Raw genomic sequence first — 21967 nt, forward strand, 5'->3', positions numbered from 1 at the left:
GAATAAAATAAGAGAATTTATGTCAAATAGTTAGCAAAGTGCCAGGCACAGAGAGTACTCAATAATTAGTAGTATCACAGTCAACTAATATTTTGGGAAATGTCACAAAATATATAGTACTTCTAATAATTGGTGATTGGACTTAGGTTGTTACAAATGAAAATAAGAGAAATGATATCTGTTATCACTAGTTTCTCTATACTGTACCTCCTGCCTTCCTCACTCCCGTTGATATTTGCCTCCCTGTCACTCTCCGGACATACTCACATTCCAGAACACTTCCTAACTGCATTAGTTTGCTCATTGTAATACTTGTTATCTTGAAGTAGTGAGGCAAGGATTCTTCCTATGACATTTGCCTCTTTCCAGGCTTCTGGGTTGAGGATGTGGGAAGCCCAATAGAGTTTTTGGTGGCAGTAGCGGGGTCACATTTCCAGACACTGTTTATACTTTAACCCACCAGGAGGACCAGCACCCCTAGCCTGTGAAGGCTCATACAGTGTTAACATGAAGACTTTAATGCCATTTATTTTAGCTTGAGTTTTTCCCTCTGAAAGTCCAATGTTCCTCTGTTCAGTTTATACCTTTTATAACCTTCCCCCACCACCACTCCTGTGTTCTAGCTGACAGACTTACATTTTACATGAAGTTGAAGCCTTCACAAGAACATCATAATTGCCTGGGGATTGGCAGATTTACACTCTACTGCCCCTCCACGTAGCTCTCATCATGTGCCCACCTGTGAGACATTTGCCTCACCTTGTCACTTGCCTGAAACCTTGGTCACTCCCAGCACGGCTAACATATGTCTAGTTACGAGCAAGCACCACACCTCAATGAAGAATGTGTGTTGTCCTGGCATGACTCCTCAGAGACCCACCCTGGCTCTGCCTGGAGTGAACGTCCTGCTTCCTGCCTGCAGACCAGCACTGGCTTTCTGAATCACCTTCTTTGCGCCTCTCAGATTATCTTCTCTTTTCAGTAACTTGGACCACTGGCCTGACTTCTTTAGCTTACAATAGGAGCTCATCTTTCTTCTGGCCTTTGAACTTGGCTTTCCTATCAAGAATGCTTTGTAAATTAAGAGGCTTAACTTGAAAGTCACAGAAAACCTAAAGTCTAAAATTAACTGGCTTAAATAATAAAAGAAATGAATCCGTTTGGATGCTGTGCAAGGCCAGAGATTATGGGCCCACACAAGCCTTGAGTCAGAGCTCTGACCACCTGGTGGGCACTCAGTTCTCACTCTCCTCTTCGACGTTTGTTACTCAGAGTTGCTGATCTCACTTTTAGTAGGCTCTCTACTCTACCCTACATTTTCCCTTTCACTTCCAGGAGAGAAAGCTGGACTTTCTCAGCCAAGGGCAATACATGGCCTTTACTCTGACTAGATGAAGTTAGGTCCGTGTCCTTTCCTGTACCAGTCACCAAGGCTAGAGTTACTCAGCTTGGTGTCCCCAAAGGTCACAAGCTCTCTTGGGAAAGGCTGGATGATAGAGGGTCCTGTAACCGAAAGAAAGGGATACTGAGTGGCCTGCTGCAGTGCCCACCAGGTGGGCTCGATTCCTCCTCCTGGGGATGATGGTCTTCTCGGGCGACTCTCAGGCCAACCCCTCCCAGCCTGGTTGGGACTTGCCCTTCCTGGATCCTGTCTCACACGAGCAGCCCCTGGAATGCGGCTCCCTATTTAGCCTGCCTTGTCTTTGTGAGTGGAACCTGAGCCATAACCACCTTCAAAACTGAAAGGATCAAATCTGAAATATTTTTACTAACATCTTCTCTAAGCAATGACTTATTTCTAAATTCTAGACTTATCTTTCTCCTCCCTCCAAAAAAGGAACTTCAAGAAAGGCCATTTTGAAATAAGTAAATCAGAGAAAAAACAGGAACTGCATAATTCCATATGTAGGTGGGACATAAAAGTGAGACTAAGAGACATTGATAAGAGTGTGGTGGTTACAGGGGAGGGGGGAGAGGGAGAGGGAAAGGGGGAGGGGGAGGGGCACAAAGAAAACTAGATAGAAGGTGACAGAGGACAATCTGACTTTGGGTGATGGGTATGCAACATAATTGAATGACAAGATAACCTGGATATGTTATCTTTGAATATATGTATCCTGATTATTGAATATATGTATCCATTAATAAAATAAAATTATTAAAAAAAAAAAAAAGAAAGGCCATTTGTCCTGCCTACTCTTAGAGAAGTCAAAGGAAATCAGCTAGCAAAAGCCATGCCCCTGGCTCAGTTCCTATCTTGCCTCTACCTGCCTAGCAATTTCTTCACCATCATCAAGCACCTCTTTAGTAGGTACGAATCTCCTAAAAGCTTAGTGGACTTACGTGAAATAGGTATGGTATGCTAGTGCAGTGCTGTATAGAGTCCTAGATGCTACTTAGCATTGCCAGTATCTCATTCAAGTTCAAGGTGATCCTGTGAATTCTGGGGGCTCTTTATTTCTTTGGGCTCTGGACTTGCAGTGCTCTGATTGTTCTGGGCTGTTTGGGAGCTAGCTGCACTGTGTTCCCTCTTGCCACAGCCCACGTTAAGCTTGATTAGCTAAACTGACAATGAGGACCTGAAATACAACCAACCTTCCACTCGATAAAAATCATAAGCCGAGAGCCCTTCTCAACCAAGCAGTGCTGGGCAGTGGTATCGAAGAAATCAGAAAGCATGGACTGGGGCCTCAGAATGTAGCTATATATGTATGATATACAGAGTGTGGAATATGTGGGGTCCGGGAGAGAGAATGCTTTAGAAATACTTGGAAAACAACATTTAAAGGGCTGGTGTGAAACTCTTCTCTCTTACACTATTGATGGACTGTTTATGTTAAGCTTCTAGGACTAATGTGGTACAGTTATGTAATTATAAATGAGAGAGCCAAAGGAAAAGAGGGACTATTGTAATATATACCTTTGGCTATGGTAGGCTGAGTCACAGCGGTGAAGAAGTGTGTGGTTCTCTGTGAGCAAGGTACAAACAGACCTCATGTTGCAAGCAGCTGCCATGGCCATAAAGTAGAGAAAATTTTATAAGATGTAGAACATTTTATTATTCTTATGAAATATACTTGCAGACCCAAATCCTAACCACCACTGATGAGTCCTATGGGTGTCATATGTGGGTTGACCATGAGGTGTGTTGGGACTTGGCTGTTGGACGAGTGGGATGTGAGAATTTTGCCAGGAATGGGGGGCTTGGGGATATTATCTTGGCTACGAGGACCTGCCTTTTGGTGGCAATGAAGAGTTCAAGTCACAATGGCCAAGAGGTGTAGAAAACTTGAACTTGATCCCTGCCTTAATGTCGGAAAGATCTGGCCTGGTGGGTGGTAAGGGCCACAGGAGTCCCTGGTAGAGGTCCGTCAGCGAGTAACAATGACATGATCCCTCCCACGTATTGAGTTGGAAACTCACCCGGAGACCAGGGCCTGACATGGACAAGAGAGTTTAATCTCTAGGGAGGTGGGTCTGCCAAAGCGTAGCCAGAGTTCAAGGCAGGCATCGCTTTCAAAGGGACACGTACTCCAGAAATCCAGACAGGTGTGAGGAAAGACTTGTAACTAAGCCAGCTCACAAGTTTCCGGCTTTATGGTAGGAGGCCTCTTCCAAACCCTGGGCTGGCCCTGCAAAAGGCAGCCTGCAATCTGCTTTGGAAACAAAAGATTACAGATTTTTAAAATTATTATTATGAATTTGTTTTTATAAAATTTGAAAATTAAGGGAGCTTTTATTGATCTGGACCCCAACAACAGCATTCTTTCTGTTCAGAATGTCTGTCCTTGTATCAAAGATTCCTTTTCCAATATTATATGGGGTTGATTTGTTTTGTAATAGGACTAAGTTTAAGACTTCCTTAACTGACATCTCACCTTTTTTGACTATTGCTGCTCTCCTTTTAACAAAGTGTTAAAAAAAAAAAAACCCAATGGATGTGTTATGAAATGTATTCCTTTTCCCATAAATTTTTTCTGCTGAAACTTAAATTTCTTAAGAGCAAGAAACATAATGTCTTCTTAGTAAGCTTAGTAAGGCTTATCCTCAATGGAGTTCAGTTTTTAAAAATAATGAATGTACAATTATGTAAGTAAATGTGTTCCTGAGTTAAAGAAAAAAAATGTAATAGTTCTTAATTGTACAGGAAGGCAATATGTTGGACTTCTCTGCCTAGGTTTTAAGGCTGATAAAAAGTTGGCACGGGACAGCTATAGAATAGCATCGATAGACTGTGCTATGTAACCCTACCCTTTTCTTCTGGCTTGAAATTGCAGGGTTTGGATTCAGTGTCATGAGACTGTCTCAGGATAATAAGGCAATAATCTTAGAGCATGCAATCACCAAGATAACAAATTAAAAATCCATTTCTCACTGAAATTTTTTCTTCTTTTTCACACATGGGATTTTATAGTTTTAACTCAGTGTGGGTTAGTGTTGCAGACAACTTAATTATATATAAGGGCAAAGAGTTAGTGGTAAGGATAGTCCAAGCCGTTCAGTAATCTAAAGAGCATTGCATATTTCAGGTCATCTCCAATGTTTGCTGCTATGAATGTGAATATTGTTTCTTCGTGGCCCTATTGTAATGAACTCACCTGACTGCCCGTATCTCTTCTCTGACCTCCTGAAGTAGTCTCCTACTTGGTCTTCCCTTTCCCTGCTCATGCTCCCTGCCAGGCCACGCTCCACACGCAGCCAGGAAGAGTTTTCTGAAAGTCAGCTCTGTACCTACCCTTCTCTAGGGAGAGTCCTGCATCTCCCAGCACCACCTGCATCCATGGCGCTCTGCCTGCCTCTCCAGTCCAGGTATTCTGGCGTCTTCTGCGTCAAGGCCCTTCAGGGCACCCTTTTTACTGATGATGAGATTAAGTTGAAATCTTGACATGAGAAATTATTCTGGATTATCTGGATGGACCCTAAGTTCCATCACATGTATTTTTGTATAAGAGTAAGGCACAGGGAGATCTCACACAGAGGAGGAGAAGGCAGTGTGGCCACCATGGAGACAGAGATTGGAGTGCTAAAACAAACCATAAACCAGGGATGTGCCAGCAGCCACTGGCAACTGGGAGACACAAGGAGGAACGGGTTCTCCACTGGAGCCTCCAGAGGGAGTACAGCCGGTCCTTATTGCAGTGAAATTGATTTGAGGCTCTGGTCTCCAGAACATGAGAGCATAAATTTCTGTTGTTTTAAGCCACAAAGTTTTTGGCAATTTGATACAAAAGTCACAGGAAACTAATGTACTCTGCAAACGAGGCAGATTTGCTCTCTCTGTCCCTTCTGTTCCCGTGCTTCTATGGCGCATACCACTAGTATAGATTTAACCTGTGGCAGTCTGTTATTGGTTGCTTTTCTTCTTCTGAGCTTCTAGGAGGTACTTTGCATCCTCAGTTCCTAATATCAGACCTAATATTTAGCAATTGCTGAATAAATACCAAATGGATGCATGACTGAATGCATAGCATCTGATATGAGCTTCCTCGAGTTGTCTGTCTCCCATATCTACCATCTTCTCTATGGTAATTTTTATTTAAATTCTTTTTTTTTTAAACTGTGGTTTTTTCCCCAGTGTCTACATGTGGTTTTTTTTTTAATCTTTTTGTTGTTGTTGTTGTTGTTTTTGTTTTTAATTTATTTATTCATTTTTTTAGAGAAGAGAGAGACAGAGAGAGAGAGAGCAAGGAGAGAGAGAGAGAGAGAGAGAGAGAGAGAGAGAGAAGGGGGGGAGGAGCTGGAAGCATCAACTCCCATATGTGCCTTGACCAGGCAAGCCCAGGGTTTCGAACTGGCGACCTCAGCATTTCCGGGTCGACGCCTTATCCACTGCGCCACCACAGGTCAGGCTACATGTGGTTTTAAGTTGTACAATGGGTTTATTTTTCTCATTATCTTTCGTTGGTTCTGCCAGCTCCTTTTTACCTCCTGCTTTTATTTCTCTTCTTGTTATCACTTTCCCTTTTAACTATATAATTTCAAGTCAATACGTGTTCTCTGGAATTTCACTGGGTCTGTAAAACACTTTTTTCAACTTCTTACTTTGAAAATGTTCTAACCTCCAGAGAATTAAGAAGAGCAGTCTAGTAAACACCGTATGTCCCGCCCCTGGAGAGGCACCCGTTAACATTGCACAACACGTGTTTGTTCTCCCTCTGTGTATGTTTATTGTCTGTGTGGATTCCATTTGAAAGTAAGCGGTGTACATTATGAGTCTTCATCCTAAAACACGTAAGGATGAATTTGGATGTCCTGTTCCTTCCTAACTGTTCTGGAGGTGACATATATGTCTACCTGTCTACTCGGTGCAAATTCAAAACAACTCCACGTCAGTCCTGAGAGTTTCCTGTGAGATGGGGTGAGCTGAGCACCTATTTCTCAGACGCATCATTCCCTTGCAGGTTCAGGCGCTTAAGTTCATTCCTGGAATGCAACTGACCTGAACCTCTCAACCTGTGGTATTTCAAGTAGTAGAAACTAGATCTCTCATTTCCATGCTCAGGCGTAATTTACTTCCTAAAACCGGAGATAGCATTATTCTAGTTGCGAGTCGAATATGGCTATTACAGTGTTCAAAACTAGCTCTGATTGGGGTCTAATTCTGAATTCACGGTCTGTTTTAAAGACAGAGCGAGGAATACAGTTGACTTCAGAGGCAGAACTGGGACAGGCTATTACCAGTTCCACACCCCTGTTATCCTATCCCATCTCCATCTGGTCTAACTGCCCTACCCATGGATTACAAATCAATAACTTTATGTAAAAATATCGAAAGAACATTCTGGCACAAAAAAAGTAGGATAGGAGATGGTTATTTCAAATAAAACAAAAGCATCCCTACGACTAATCAGCGCTGATATTTTGAACCTCATTTTAGATAAATTGTTTGCTGTGGGTCTCGCCATCTGTTTACCAAGATATCCTGGGAGAGCCAGAAATTAAGCTCTAGTGATGACAAGAGTGAGCACTGCAAAAATTAAGAGCATCTATCTGTGTCTGTGCCCTGCACTTCTAACTGCGTTATTAAGCTGTGGAGCAGCCTTTCCTTCTATTGTCTTGGTTTTAGCTTCTTTGCACTGATAAAAAGAAACAGATGCTGCTTATTTTAAAATTGTGGTTCCTTGACATTGACTAGCCAGAAGGTTACCTGTGGCAGTCTATGAAAAATGGTCATTCAGACGTAAGCTGGGTGGCCTGGGGCCAAAACTTGCCTGCTATCAAGGTGTGTGACTTTGCACAAGTTACTTTCCCTCTCTGGCCCTGTTCTCTCCCCTCACCAGTCTCCAGACCAATATGGAGGGGAGGAAAGGGGGTGAGGGGAAGTGTGGAGCTTTAAGCTGCCACTGCTTCTGAAATGCTGGATAACAGATAACACTCTGAATAAGGTAATGATGTAAACTAGACATCTTTAATCTAATTTAAATGGCAAGTTTACAAGGGCCTGCTCACTGTATGCAAATGATACTTTCTGATTGCAGATGAGGGTTTTGTAGTCATTAAAGCACATTTACCAGAGCCTGTAATTGGAAACAGCACTTGGTAGAGGTTTCCTCAAGTTACTGTATATCCTTGAAGGTAACCAAACCACCTTCTGTTAGAACACTGCAAATGTGAAGCTTCCCTCCTCAATAGTTAGGGGCATTGGTGAGGATTTACTGTGTCACTGCTATTTACAGGTATGTGCTAAATGAACTTAATGTGCATACAATTAACCTAATTGCCGAATTAGGTAAATTTTCAGAAAAATAAAGAATACAATATGTCAGTTTATACCAGGAAACTGTTTCTAATATTTTCTTTATGCCTCTGTATTTCTTGTTCTTTTAGAATAATATCAATTAACTACATTTTAAAAGTCAGCAGGGCCTGACCTGTGGTGGCACAATGGATAAAGAGTCAATCTGGAACGCTGAGGTCACCGGTTCAAAACCCCGGGTTGCCTGGTCAAGGCACATACAAGACGCAACTACTAATAGTTGATGCTTCCTGCTTCCCCCTCTTTCTCTCTCTCCTCTCCCTAAAATCAATAAATAAAATCTTTAAAAAAAAAAAAAAGTCAGTAGGCAACTGTATATTGTCTCCCCTGTTTCTCTCTTTCTATCTCGTTCTTGCTAAAAAGAAAAAAAGTAACAATTTATCTGGCAAAAAGCAAAGATGTAAAATTATTTTTTGTAACGACTTGACTGAAATATAATTCACATACCATACAATTCCTCATTTAAAGTGTACAACGCAGTGGTTTTAGTACATTCACCGCGCTGTGCAGCCATCACCACAGTCCATTTTAGAACACTTCCATCACCTCAGAAAGAAACCCTCCACCCCTCAGCTGTCCTCCCAAGCCTCCTATCCTTCCCAGCCCTGAGTCCCCTCGAATCTGCTTTCTGTCCCTACAGATTTGCCTATTCTGGACCTTTCGTATAAATGGAATCATAAGATATGAGGTCTTTTGTGACTAGCTTTGTTCCACTTAGCATAAACTTCTCAACGCTTATCTAGATTGTAGCATACATCAGTGCTTCATTCCTTTTTATTGCTGAATTATAGTCATTCTACATTTTGTTTATTTGTTCACTAGCTGATAGACATTGGAGTAATTTCCACTTTGATCTGTTATGAATAACGCTGCTATGAAGTGGCGTATTGCTGTAGTCCTGATTTGCCTTCTCTGATAACCGATGATCCTGAACATCTTTTCATGTGCTTATTTGCCTTTGTCGTCTTTGGAAAAATGTTTATTCAAGTCCTTTGCACATTTTTATTTGGATTATTTTTCTTTTTAGAATTGAGTTATAAGAATTCTTTATATAATCTAGATACAAGTTCCTTATTAGATGTATGATTTATAACTATTTTCTACCATTTTATGGGTTGTCTTTTCACTTTCTAGATTGTGTCCTTTGAAATATCATACAAACATGTTTAATATTTGATGAGGTCCAATTATTTTTTGTTTTGCTGTTTATGATTTAAATATCTTATCTATAAGAATCCCTGGCCATATCCAGGGTCATGAAGATGTATTCCTATATTCTCTTAGAATTCTATAGTTTTGGCTTTTACATTTAGGTCTCTAATTGCTTTTTTTTTTTTTTTCATTTTTCTGAAGCTGGAAACAGGGAGAGACAGTCAGACAGACTCCCGCATGCGCCCGACCGGGATCCACCCGGCACGCCCACCAGGGGCGACGCTCTGTCCACCAGGGGGCGATGCTCTGCCCATCCTGGGCATCACCATGTTGCGACCAGAGCCACTCTAGCGCCTGAGGCAGAGGCCACAGAGCCATCCCCAGTGCCAGGGCCATCTTTGCTCCAATGGAGCCTTGGCTGTGGGAGGGGAAGAGAGAGACAGAGAGGAAAGCGTGGCGGAGGGGTGGAGAAGAAAATGGGCGCTTCTCCTGTATGCCCTGGCCGGAAATCGAACCCGGGTCCTCCGCACGCTAGGCCTCTACCACTGAGCCAACCGGCCAGGGCCCTCTAATTGCTTTTGAATTAATTTCTGTACATGGTCTGAGATTAGCAGCTGCACCGTTTTACATCCCCACCAGCAAAGTACAGGGGCTCCACTTTCTCCACATCCTTACCAACACTTGCTATTTTCTTGATTTTTTTTTGTTTGTTTGTTTCATTGTTTGTTAGTTTGTTGAATTGTAGCCATCCTAATGGTGTGAAGTGATAGCTTATTGTAGCTTTTATTGTTATTTTCTAATGATTAGTACTGTTGAGCATCTTTTCATGTGCCTATTGGCCATTTATGTATCTTCTCACCCTATTCCCCCCAAAATAAGACCTAGTACAATTCTTTTCAAGCTTAGAAATATAAGGCCTCCCCTGAAAATAAGACTTAGTTCATCTTTAGAAGTAAAAATGAATATAAGACACTGTCTTGTTTTTGAGGAAACAGGGTAGATTGTTGTACATGGAAATATAGTCACAAAAATTTTTGGTGGAATTCAGAGTTTGGCTGGCTCTGCTGATATTTGTGATGACATGACTACAGTATATTAATGTTGATTTTTTTTGTTCAATGATAAACATGAATTCTTGTTCATGGAAAAATAAGACAACCCCTGAAATAAGACCTAGCACATCTTTAGGAGCAAAAATTAATATAAGACACTGCCTTATTTTCAGGGAAATACAGTATGTCTGTTCAAGTCCTTTGCCATTTTTTTTTATTTGGGTTATTTATTTTGTTGTTGGGTTATAAGTTCTTTATATGTTCTGGATATTAATCTTTATCAGATATATGATTTGTAAATATTTTCTCCCATAGTGTGAGTTGCCTTTTCATTAGGTAAATAGTGTCCTTTGATGCACAGAAGATTTTAATCTTTTTTTTTTTCTTCTTTTTCAAGTGAGAGGAAGGGAGATAGAGAGACAGACTCCCGCATGCATCCTGACGGGGACTCACCCATCAACCCCCATCTGGGGCCGATGCTCTGCCCATCTGGGGTTATGCTTGCAACTGAGCTACTTTTAGCTTGTGAGGTAGATGCTCCACAGGACCATCCTCAGTGCCTGGGCCAATGTGCTCAAACTAATCAAACCATGGCTGCAGGAGGAGAAGAGAGAGAGAGAGAGAGAGTGATAAGGGGTAGGGGAGAGGTGGAGAATCAGATGGCTGCTTCTCCTGTGCGCCCTGACCAGGAATTGAACACGGGACATCCGCAGTCTGGGCTGATGCTCTACCACTGAGCAAAACGGCCAGGGTGAAAAGATTTTAATCTTGATGAAGTCCAATTTATTTGTTTTTTTCTTTTGTTGCCTGTGCTTTTGGTGTCATATTCAAGAAAATGCCAAATCCTGCTACCAATTTCTAAACATTTGGCCTAGTGGCATTTAAATTACTCAGTGAATTATTTAAAGAATTTTGAAGTAAGTTTTTTCTATTTAACAATTTACTTTTATAATTATGGAAGATTTTCATAATTATTCATTCAACCTCAAACTTCATCTGAATCTTTATTTTCCTGATTGCTGCCAAATGCATTTAATTGTAAATCAAAGGCATGGAAATAGCACATTGTATTACGATACAATTTTTCCCCATGAGGAATAGTACACAAAATTATTGCCAACTGCCTTTATTAGGAAAAAAATTCTTAACTGATTAAAGACTATGGATATTATATATCAATTATTAAATGGGTTTTCAACTTTTTTCATTTTTTAAAAATAATGAATTTCACTTCAGCACATATAATAAAGTTCTAAAACTTCAAAGACATTTTGCATTCTAAAAAGGGTTCCTTATGGTTGTAATGTTCATTTGAAATTCAAATAACTCTTTGGAATTTGAAGCTAGCTAGAAGTCATGTACTATAGAAGAGGGAGAAGATCCTTTACGTTATTTCTAATTTATAATGCTAGAAAATATTTTGCCTTTGTATTTATTTATTTTTATTATTACTTATTGATTGATTTTGAGAGAGACAGAGAAAGAGAGCGAGAAGCATTCGTTTGTTGTTCCACTTAGTTGTGCATTCACTGATTCTCATATGTGCCCTGACCAGGGATTGAACCAGCAATGTTGGTATTTTAGGACAATGCATTAACCAACTGAGCTAACCAGCCAGGGCCATACATTTGTATTTGAACAATAGCTGCTAACACATCTTTTAAAGACATCAAATAATAGATGCACAATCTATAGCAGGCGTCCCCAAACTATGGCCCGCGGGCCGCAATGCGGCCCCCTGAGGCCATTTATCCAGCCCCCACTGCACTTCTGGAAGGGGCACCTCTTTCATTGGTGGTCAGTGAGAGGACCACTGTATTTGGCAACCCTCCAATGGTTTGAGGGACAGTGAACTGGCCCCCTGTGTAAAAAGTTTGGAGACCCCTGAATTCTATAGTAAACATCTTGGGCGTTTTGTAACCTATTTAGTTCTTGTTATAAACCATTATACACTTTTCCAAGCAAGTATTTCTCAAGCCCCTGATTTTGTATAGTAGGTGATGCCAGAGAGCCAATAGAAGCCTAAGATGTGGTTCTCTTCCCTCAGGGAATTTGCCATTTATAGAGCCTAATAACACACATAACAATATAAAAGAAGGAATAAGGGATGTTCACTGTTTAGAATCTGAGAAAGTAGAGGTGAACTACTAATCCTAATAAAATCATTAGTCATATTTCAAACAGCCCTCACAAATGGGTGCTAACTAAATAGTTGCTGAATGAACAAATAAATGAGTATATTAACTTAAATTTTTTGTTGTTTTGTTTTTGTTATTTTTAAGTAAATATCTTACAGTGCTATTTAGTGTACCGTCTAAAGAAAACATTTTCTTTTTCAGATTCACCTTTTTGGAGTTTTGCTGGCCATTTTAGGAAACTTGGTAATCAGTGTTTCCCTAAACATTCAGGTAAGAAGCAGCTTACACTTCTAACTGAATTTTTCGAACACATGATTTTAAAGGGCCACAAACAGTTTTGCCTTCTTGGCTCTTCCTCCATTGAAAATATAAACATTATATTTTATGATCTCACTAATATAAAGACAAATATAATCCAGCTGGATCACATTTATATTTTTTCTTCTTCTGATTTTAAAAGAAATTAAATGTTTCTGTGGGCCTCTTAGTAGTACTGTGTATCTTAGGCCAGGTGCCTTACATGGCATACGAATTTGTACCGCACTTAGAAAGATGTTCATAGACTTGGCATAAACTAAGATTTTCTTTACCAGTCTATGTTTTCTTCTAGTACTTTTATTATTTTCTTTAAAAAGTTTAAAAAGTAATCTATAATTCTACATACTTTTTATAAGGAAGTTCAGTTATCATAAAGTCACTAAGGAAATAGAGCTTCATTTAATGGCCAGTTTTTCAGGAATTAATATGTTTAAAATACAAAGAAATACTCAAACTAGATACAGATGAGACCCACCCACCCACCCACCCACCCAACTCCTTCCTCCAAAGCATTCTGGCTTCCTGTGTTTATTGTGGTTGCTACTTTGACACATAAATTTGAACCTCTTTTCAAAAAGTTTTCTTTAGTAATTTCTTATCTTTATTTCATTAATGTTCATCTTTGCGTCTGGACTTTTTGATATTCAGGTGTTTGGTACTGGCCTAAAAAGGTCATTTAACTCTTTCACATACACCTAATCTTTAGACAGTATTGATACTTATTTTACAGAGTTATTAGAAGAACTAAGCGGCCTACATATCCTTAAACTCTAAAATGCCATGTCAATATTAATCACTTCTGCCGTTAATATGTTTGGAACAAACACAAAACCATAATAATTGTCCTACAGTGATCTGCAAATAAAGTTTAAAGCCATGATGTAAATTTATAAGGCCAAAAATTTATGGCAACTTTTAACAGGGTAGAAATATTTTCTTATTTACGTTCTGGTTTACTTCTAGAAGTATTCTCACCTTCGGCTGGCACACCAAGAAGCCCCAAGGCCATTCTTCCGGAGCCCGCTGTGGTGGGGCGGGGCCGTGCTGATGGCCGTGGGGGAGGCAGGAAACTGCGCGGCCTATGGACTCGCCCCCGTTACTCTCGTCGCTCCGTTAGGCTGTATGTCTGTTACAGGTGAGCCGGTTTTCTATGTTTTGACAAACGGAAATTTTAAGAGATTGGAAAGTTGGTGAAAAGTTACAACTCAAACAATTCATGCACAAAGAAAGAAAGTCTAATTCTTGTTTCCTTAGCATGTTAATTTGGAACAATTTACTACGAATTTCAGGTATCCACTGTCATGCTGCCGCATAAACCATGAATAAACTTGCATTTTGTAGCTATCGTACTGATTTCCAGTCTGAAACTTAATAAGTTAACAGTAACATCTAATGTTATACTGTGCTTTTTAATCACTAATAAGTCATCTAAAAGTATTTGTAATACAGTTTACATTTATTCATATGTTAACCTGACATTACATACTTAGATTCTTTTTTTTTTTTTTTGAGTTTAAAGATTTTATTTATTCATTATAGAGAGGGGAGGGGGGGAGGAGCAGGAAGCATCAACTCCCATATGTGCCTTGACCAGGCAAGCCCAGGGTTTTGAACCGGCAACCTCAGCGTTTCCAGGTTGACGCTTTATCCACTGCACCACCACAGGTCAGGCTACTTAGATTCTTTGATGCCTGATGTTAACTCCATAGTTTTACATCCCTTTTACATTAAGAATTGTTGGTCAAATAAGTTTGTAAATATAATGTATATGTTTGCTCACTTATAGTTTGCATTGAGTGTGGGGGACAGGCTATAAGCAGGCAGGGTCCTTATAGCCTAAGGCAGGGGTCCCCAAACTACGGCCCCCGGAACACATGCGGCTCCCTGAGGCCATTTATCTGGCCCCCGCTGCACTTCTGGAAGGGGCACCTCTTTCATAGGTGGTCAGTGGAGGAGCATAGTTCCCATTGAAATACTGGTCAGTTTGTTGATTTAAATTTACTTGTTTGTTATTTTAAATATTGTATTTGTTCCCGTTTTGTTTTTTTACTTTAAAATAAGATATGTGCAGTGTGCAAAGGGATTTGTTCATAGTTTTTTTTGTAGTCCGGCCCTCCAACGGTCTGAGGGATGGTGAACTGGCCCCCTGTGTAAAAAGTTTGGGGACCCCTGGCCTAAGGCTTAGTTTTAAGACTAAGCTTTTCCACACACCCTTGACTGTTGCATGATAGAGGCTGGTGCACTCTCATGAGGAATCCCATTTATGCCTCAGATAAGTGACTTTGTATCAGAGACTTCCTTGTTTATATATTGGATTAAAGGTTTTTATTTCTATACTATAAAAGGGGGCAGAGGAGCCCATGCAGGAGGGGAGAGCAGAGAAGGGCCACATGGAGGAGAGAAGCAGCCAAGATGGCAGAGTGCTGAAGGAGAAGCCATTTGTATAGAGTTTGTGCAGAGAGAAGGAGATGGGGAACAGAGGTGAATAAGGCTGGTGAGGTACAAACCTTTGATTCGAGGAAACTTGGATAAGTCAGTGGCTTTGGGAGCCCTGAATGGAAAGGGAAGTGTTTTCCCACTGTGTATATTTCTTGCCCACCAGGTGCAAGCTAGGATTAAAGCTAGTGGCCCACCAGTTCTTGGCTCCGTTGTTTCATTACCGTCTATCCGAATCAAATGCGAACCTGCATGGGCCAGGCGGCTGTGATGGTGGCCGGGGCTATTGGCTTTACAAGAATTAATTTTTTTTTTATTTTTTTTTGCAAGAGAGACAGAGACAGGACACAGGAAGGAAGACAAATGAGAAGCATCAACTTGTAGTTTTGGCACTTTAGTTGTTCATTGATTGCTTTCTCATATGTGCCTTGGCTGGGAGGCTCCAGCTGAGCCAGTGACTTCTTTCTCAAGTCAGCGACTTTGAGCTCAAGCCAGTGACCTTTGTGCTAAACCAGTGGCCATGGGGCCATGTCAATGATCCATGCTCAAGTCAGCAACCCCGTGCTCAAGCTGGTAAGCCTGTGCTCAAGCTGCAACCTGGGGGACTCAATCCTGGGTCCTCAGCATCCCAGACTGACGCTTTATCCACTGCACCATCACCTGATCAGGCTATATGTCCCAATTTTAATATTTCTTTAAAAGTTATAAGATACTCTTGAAGAATGCCTAGTTTAAACTGAAATAATATGTATTCAAAGAGAATTTCATTTTATTTTGCAAGTAGTTTCCCCTTCTTAATCATTTAAAGTATTTAAAATATACTCATGATATATAATAATAGGATATTTAGCAAAGAATACTTTTTTAACTTTTTAGAAATTGTTCAGTTAAAATCACCATGCTGTTACTGCTCTATATTGACTCACAATTTATGTAATCTGTTACTATTTTTAAGATTCTGATAAAGTGATCAATTTGAGCATATCCTATCTTTTATTTACTACACGTACTATGTATGTAAACATTCTAAATTTTATCTTTTCAAAATCTAAGAAATAACAGATAAAAGATCTAGTTATATTGTCAGCTTGGGACGTGTACAGGCCCCAGTTCAGAAGGTGCTGTATTGTTCTTCATATGACTATATACTTAGAGCTGGTCTTTAGTTTTGTTTCTTCTTCTGCTTTGTGCTCAGTTTCCATGAAATAGCCAAAGGAAAAAAAAAAGTGTCTACGCATATCGGACATTTACCTGGGGGAGGCCTGAATGCACCACATTGCGTTGAAATTCTCCATTTATCTAAAGAACCCCAGTCCTGGGTAATCATTTTTCTGGAAACAAGAAAAAGAGAGCTACTTTAGCTCAAAGAAAGGGAGATATAGCCGGATTTATTGTAAAGATCAAAGATTTCATAGGAATGAAATATAGCCAGGTCCTGTAGGACCTGAAGTGAAAATTCGGAAGTTGCCAGAAATTTAGGGCCAGCCTTGTTACTTCTCGCCGACCTTCATCGAAGCTGCCTGTGAAACTGCTCATTTTGGCGTGACCTGCTCGCAGCTCTCATTAATCACAGGAAGCTTAAGTTTCCCACCTTTTCCTCAGACAGCGTCCTGTCCCACTGAAGGCCCCTGTGGGGCCAGTCCCCCAGCTCAGACTCTGAGTTCTTTGCTGTGATGAGTGGGTTTTCCTAATGCTTCACATCATCGCTGTGTGCGTGGGATCTTAGCCCCAATTAATGTCGCAACTTTAGTACATTTTTAGCAACTTCCCTCTCTGTCAGGTTAAAATGATTCAAAGAAGTAAATTATAGCCTCAAGCACAAGTGATTTCCTACTTTACACGCTTGGTCAACAATAATATATGCTCATAAATAATATTCCCACACTCCTGAGCTGAATTTAGGGTATTGTGAAATATCATGGGTGGGTTAGGGACTGCTGGTGATTGAGAAGTTTCCCTAGCACAACCTCCCACCATCCTGAGACTCTTTATAAAGATTGTATATAGAAACTCTAGAGAATTTGAACCAATGGGGAAAATATTTTTTAAACAGATGTATCTTATGGCTGTATTTACAGATGAGGCCGAAGAATGTCCACATTTTTCTACACCAGAACTTTTTCCCCCTATTATTTCTTGGGAGTTTAAAGAAAAAAATCAAGCTTCCCTTTGAACTGAGAAGACAAGATAATGCCTGTTACAATGTTGCATGGAGGTTGCATATTCTTTTCTGGCCTTTGTCTTTTGTTGCTTTATAAATTAAAAAAAGAAAGAAAGAAAGAAAATCTAGAGCACATTAGAGAGTTTAGCTCTTAAATCCAAGTGAAGGGTCCTTTCTTCCGTCTTCCTCGCTCTGGCTGCTTCATACCACATGCTGTGCTCATTTCCTTTCCTGGGAGTCAGGAGCCGCTCTGCAGCGGTTGTGTGTATTAGCCTCACTGCACACAGATGCTAATATGGCAGACCTGCTGTTTCTCTTACCTAATCAAAATTCCTGCTCCCTTTGTACGCCACAGTGGAACAGGTTTTTTGTTAGGACTGGTAGGTAAGAAGCACTATGGTAAGCATTTTGGATATTTCGTTTGCACACTGCCCTCCTTCCCAGCCCAAATCATCTTTTCTGTCCTTTCTTACCCTCTGTCTGTGTGTTCTGTTATTCCTCGCTGACGTGCTCACCTCGAGACAGCATTTCTCATGCAGTAGTTTTACTGGTGCTTTCGTAAGTGTTCAAAGAAACAAAGAATTCGATAATCAAACAAGTTTATGAAACGTTAGATTGTAAAGCTTACCAGGTGTCGTTAGTGCGGGGCTCGGAGCCCTGGAACCGATCCAGGTACAGTGTCAGTCTTCCAGAGGCAGAGGCAGCAGACCGAGCTTCCCACAGCTGTCGACCACAAGATGCTTTTATATGAAGCATCTCTAGAAATAATAGTTCTGCTGAAGACCCTTTGCGGAATTCTTAAGACAATGCTAGTAAGAAGTCACAGCACCCTAGCGACTCAGCCAGGATAGATGACTCACCCGTGCCTGGCAGTGGGTTGGACACTGGGAAATAATCCTGGTGCGTAGACAGATCTGAGTGGCCAGGCTCGGGTCCTGCTTCTTGAGAGACAGTGTCAGAGCCCTTGTATCTTTGGGTCATCTTGTGCTTTTACCCTACTTTTCTCACCAAAGGTCTTTGTCAGTGAATAATAGGCCCAAAAGCTTAGTCTGCCTACTATGCTGGTTCTACTGACAGTGTGGTTATAGCTAGATGTTGATTGTGTTTGTGTTTTCATAATTAAGAAGTCTTAAAAAGGATGGTTTTCAGTTCCATGTAGAGCCAAGGCTGGATGCTCCTCCAGTAAGTCAGGACAGCAGAGTGGTCAAGAGCAGACGCTTTCGAGCCATACTGCAGAGTTCAAATCTCAGTCCGCTAGGAAGCTCTGTGGCCTTGAGTGAGCCATTTAAACTGGTTTATGCCTCACACTTCTAATCTGAAAAATGGGGATATAAAGAGTGCCAGCGTCAGAAGTTGTCATGGGGGCCTGACCAGGCGGTGGTGCCATGGATAGAGTGTCGACCTGGGATGCAGAGGACCCAGGTTTGAAACCCCAAGGTTGCCGGCTTGAGCACAGGCTCATCTGGCTTGAGCGTGGGATCATAGACATGACCCCATGGTTGCTGGCTTGAAGCCTAAGGTCACTGGCTTGACCCCCAGGTTGCTGACTGGGGGCAAAGGGTCACTGGCTCAGCTGGAGCCCCCTGGTCAAGGTTTGTGTGAGAAGCAATCAGTGAACAACTCAAGTGCCACAACTATGAATTGATGCTTCTCATCTTTCTCCCTTCCTTTCTATCTTGTCTATCTGTCTGTCTGTCTTGCTTAAAAAAAGAAAGAGAGAAAAAAGAAGTTGTCATGGGGAAGAATTGAGTAAGCACTAACACCTTAAAACATTTTGGCTGTCTAGTATGTGTTTGACTCGGTTTATCATTATTATTATGTAGAAAAAAAAGTGTATAATTCCTTTTGATGAAACTTACTTCCATGCCCCCAAATAGTTTATTTTTCTAAGAATGGATGAATCAGCCCTTGCTAGTTGGCTCAGTAGATAGAGTGTTGGCCCAGCCAAGGGATGTCCCAGGTTGTTGGGCACACAGGAGAAGCAACCATCTGCTTCTTTTCCCTCCCTCTCCCCTTTCTCTCCCTCATTCCCTCTCACAAACAGTGGCTTGATTGGTTCGCCCCAGGCACCGAGAGTAGCTTATTGGTCAGAGAGTTGGCCTCAGGTGCTAAAAATAGCTTAGTAGATTCAAGCATTGGCCCCAGACAGGAGTTGTTAGGTGGATACCTGTTCATGAACATGTGGGATTCTGTCTCATGATTTCCCCTCCTCTCACTTAAAAAGAAATAATAATAAAATGAATGAACCAATTCAAGAAATGCTTTTTATTGTTCTTATCCATGTAATGGTTCATTTTCAGAGTTCTGAAAAGTAGGATCCTTATAGCTCATTTGTTAGCCATTAAACAGTAATTACCTTTTGACTCCTCCACATATTCCCCACCAAAACATTCTTAGTAAATACCAGAATTTCCATATAACCTACCAAGACAAAATGCATTTAGAAAACAGACCCAGAAGTCTGTCAGAGGAAAAGTGTTAATAACCTACGATGTGTGTGCAACTTTGTCTTCTTGCTCTGGCTTTATAGCACTTTCCTTTACTTGCTAATTAATTTCTGAGAGCCTAAAGGCCAGATTTCTTTCATATCTAACTGCAATAAGAGTGTTTTGTGACCTGACTGGTGGTGGCACAGTGGATAGAATATTGACCCAGAATGCTGAACTTGCTGGTTCGAAACCCCGAGGTTGCTGGCTTGAGTGTGGGCTCCTTAGCTTGAGTGCAAGGTTGCTGGCTTGACTTGAGCCTGAGGTCCCATTGCTGGTCAAGGCATGTAGAAGAAGCAATCCACACAGAATTAAAGTGAAAGCAAGTACAAGTTGATGCTTCTCATTCTCCCTTCCTGTTTCTCACTCTAAAAAAAAAAAAAAAAAAAAAAAGGAAAAGTGTTTTCAGAAGAACCATGTACAGAAATCTAGTAAAAAAGAATAAGTTAGATATTCTTTGGAACTTATACTAAAATTTTAAACGTCTGCTAATACTGCCTGTCTCAGGTACACCTTCTCCCTCGAGGCCTTTCCTGGCTACTAGACTCAATTAGGCAGTCTTGTTCTCTGCTCCCTTAGCAACTACGTGGGCCCTCCTCTCATCCACGTAGTGCCTTTTTGTGAGTTAGAAAAGACAGCCTTTCTCACGATACTATATTTCTGTCTGTCTTCAAATTGTAATGCATTGATTTTATTAAAGCAGGACACTGTGGTGCCATCTGTCAGAAAATTGTCCTAAGAACTAGACAAATCAACAGACTCGGAGATGTGGGTAGTGCATCCTTAGACACAGTGTCTTCATGCACTGCACCACCTCCTCGGCTGCACACGCCGGCCCTGACCTTGTAGACAAATCAACAGACTCGGAGATGTGGGTAGTGCATCCTTAGACGCAGTGTCTTCATGCACTGCACCACCTCCTCGGCTGCACACGCCGGCCCTGGCCTTGTACCTCCTCTTTGGCAATTCTCCTCATGCTCTCAGTGACTTTTTTAATGTCCAGCCTGGCTGTTCACTAAGACCCGGGAGACTGGGGACTGTGTGTGTCTGGTTGCCTGCCATCTGCTTTTCTAGAAGAGAAAGTAACACAGGTAAATCACATAGCATGGCTTCATAGAATTGGTTTGAAATTGAATTTTGATAAAAACAAGAATAAGATGTTCTATTCTAGAGTGTTGGAACAGAAAAAAACATTTGTTTAAAAGATTTAAATTCCTGATGAAGCACAAAGGCTAAAAATTTCATTGCAAGGGACTTGTGAATGTTCACTGTCACGGTGACAATTAACTACTCATACACAAGGGACCAAGCGGAGGCAAGAGCCCTGGTCAGCGACTGAAGGACTGAAGCCTCATCTCCAGCTTTACTCAGGTATTTATTAGCCAGTACAAATAACTCAAGGAAGCAGACAGCAGAAGTTTTCAGGGGTGAAGTAAAGGACAAGGAATATGCTGACTTCTAATCTCTGTCCTGAGAGCCTAAACATTTCCTGTTACTAAATCTTATCCTGCTGTTTTGCTGTTTCCAGCACATATTGTCTCCAGTACAGATCAACAAAGGCTAAGATGGTTAGGTGGTTGCAGTGGAAGGAGAAGGGCAAGCACAGGTTTTCAGGGGTTACAGGTGTGCCTGCATTTTGCAGAACTTCTTCAGCACGCCTGGTTAGATGTTTTAAAGTGTCCCAGGTGATGTCAGGCGCTCCCTGAGTGTTTAGGAGAGAGTTAAGTGTTCTTATCTTTTTCGGGTTCATATCCAGAGATGGATTCACTATCAGCTTCTGGATCTCTGGAACCAGGTTGCTTTCTAGGCGCTGATGCCAATTTGTGATAAGGCTTCATATTTCTCATGGTATTCAAAGAGGACCTGTTGACGACAAAATTGCAACATACCCTTGCCCTCGGCTTGGTAACTTGACTGGATTCTACCACTCAAGGCCAGCTAACACATCCCGGTACAACACAAGAGAATTAGGCTGTTGCTTGGCTGGTGCAAAATGCTTGGCTGCAGTTAAGTCCAGATGAGAAATGTTCAAAAAATTAAGAGGAAAAAGAGCCTTATACAACTGTCTCTGTGGGTGAGTATCTCCTCCTGACTCCCCCTTTTTTGTTTGTGCAGTTGGGGCCTAAGAAGGCTATTGCTCTGTCTGTAATACCTGTGAGTCTGGGTGAATTTCTCAAGCTCCTGAGGCCCCTAAGAATGTTCTAATTTCCCTTTTTATTTTCCTTTCAGAACAACCCTTCTTCTAAAGTCCTTCCTTTTTTCCCTTTTCTCACCTTTGTCTACTTTCTCAGTTCTTTCTCTTTTTTTTTTATCTCTGCACAAACCTTTTACAACCTGCACCAACCTTCTGCAACTTACACAAACCTTCTTCACCATTCAGAAATAACCAGCTTTCAGAACAATTTACTCTCTTCCTTTTTCTTTCAAAAGTACCTCTATACCTTATACCTTTTATTATTAAAGCCATA

General features: G+C 41.1%; 1 protein-coding gene across 2 annotated transcripts in view; it reads left to right on the forward strand.

The window, feature by feature from the left end:
• The window catches only part of NIPAL2 (NIPA like domain containing 2), an 84065-nt gene that overhangs the window by 7355 nt on the left and 54743 nt on the right, over positions 1-21967 (forward strand). Inside the window, exons 2-3 of one of the 2 annotated variants that reach the window (XM_066265985.1) lie at positions 12300-12368; positions 13383-13551. In XM_066265985.1, the coding sequence (XP_066122082.1) occupies positions 12300-12368; positions 13383-13551 (238 nt within the window). Of the gene's footprint in view, positions 1-12299; positions 12369-13379; positions 13552-21967 lie in introns of both variants that reach the window. The other variant, XM_066265984.1, reaches the window with a different exon arrangement.

The sequence above is a fragment of the Saccopteryx bilineata genome, chromosome 3, assembly GCF_036850765.1.
Source record: "Saccopteryx bilineata isolate mSacBil1 chromosome 3, mSacBil1_pri_phased_curated, whole genome shotgun sequence".
Lineage (NCBI taxonomy): Eukaryota > Metazoa > Chordata > Mammalia > Chiroptera > Emballonuridae > Saccopteryx > Saccopteryx bilineata.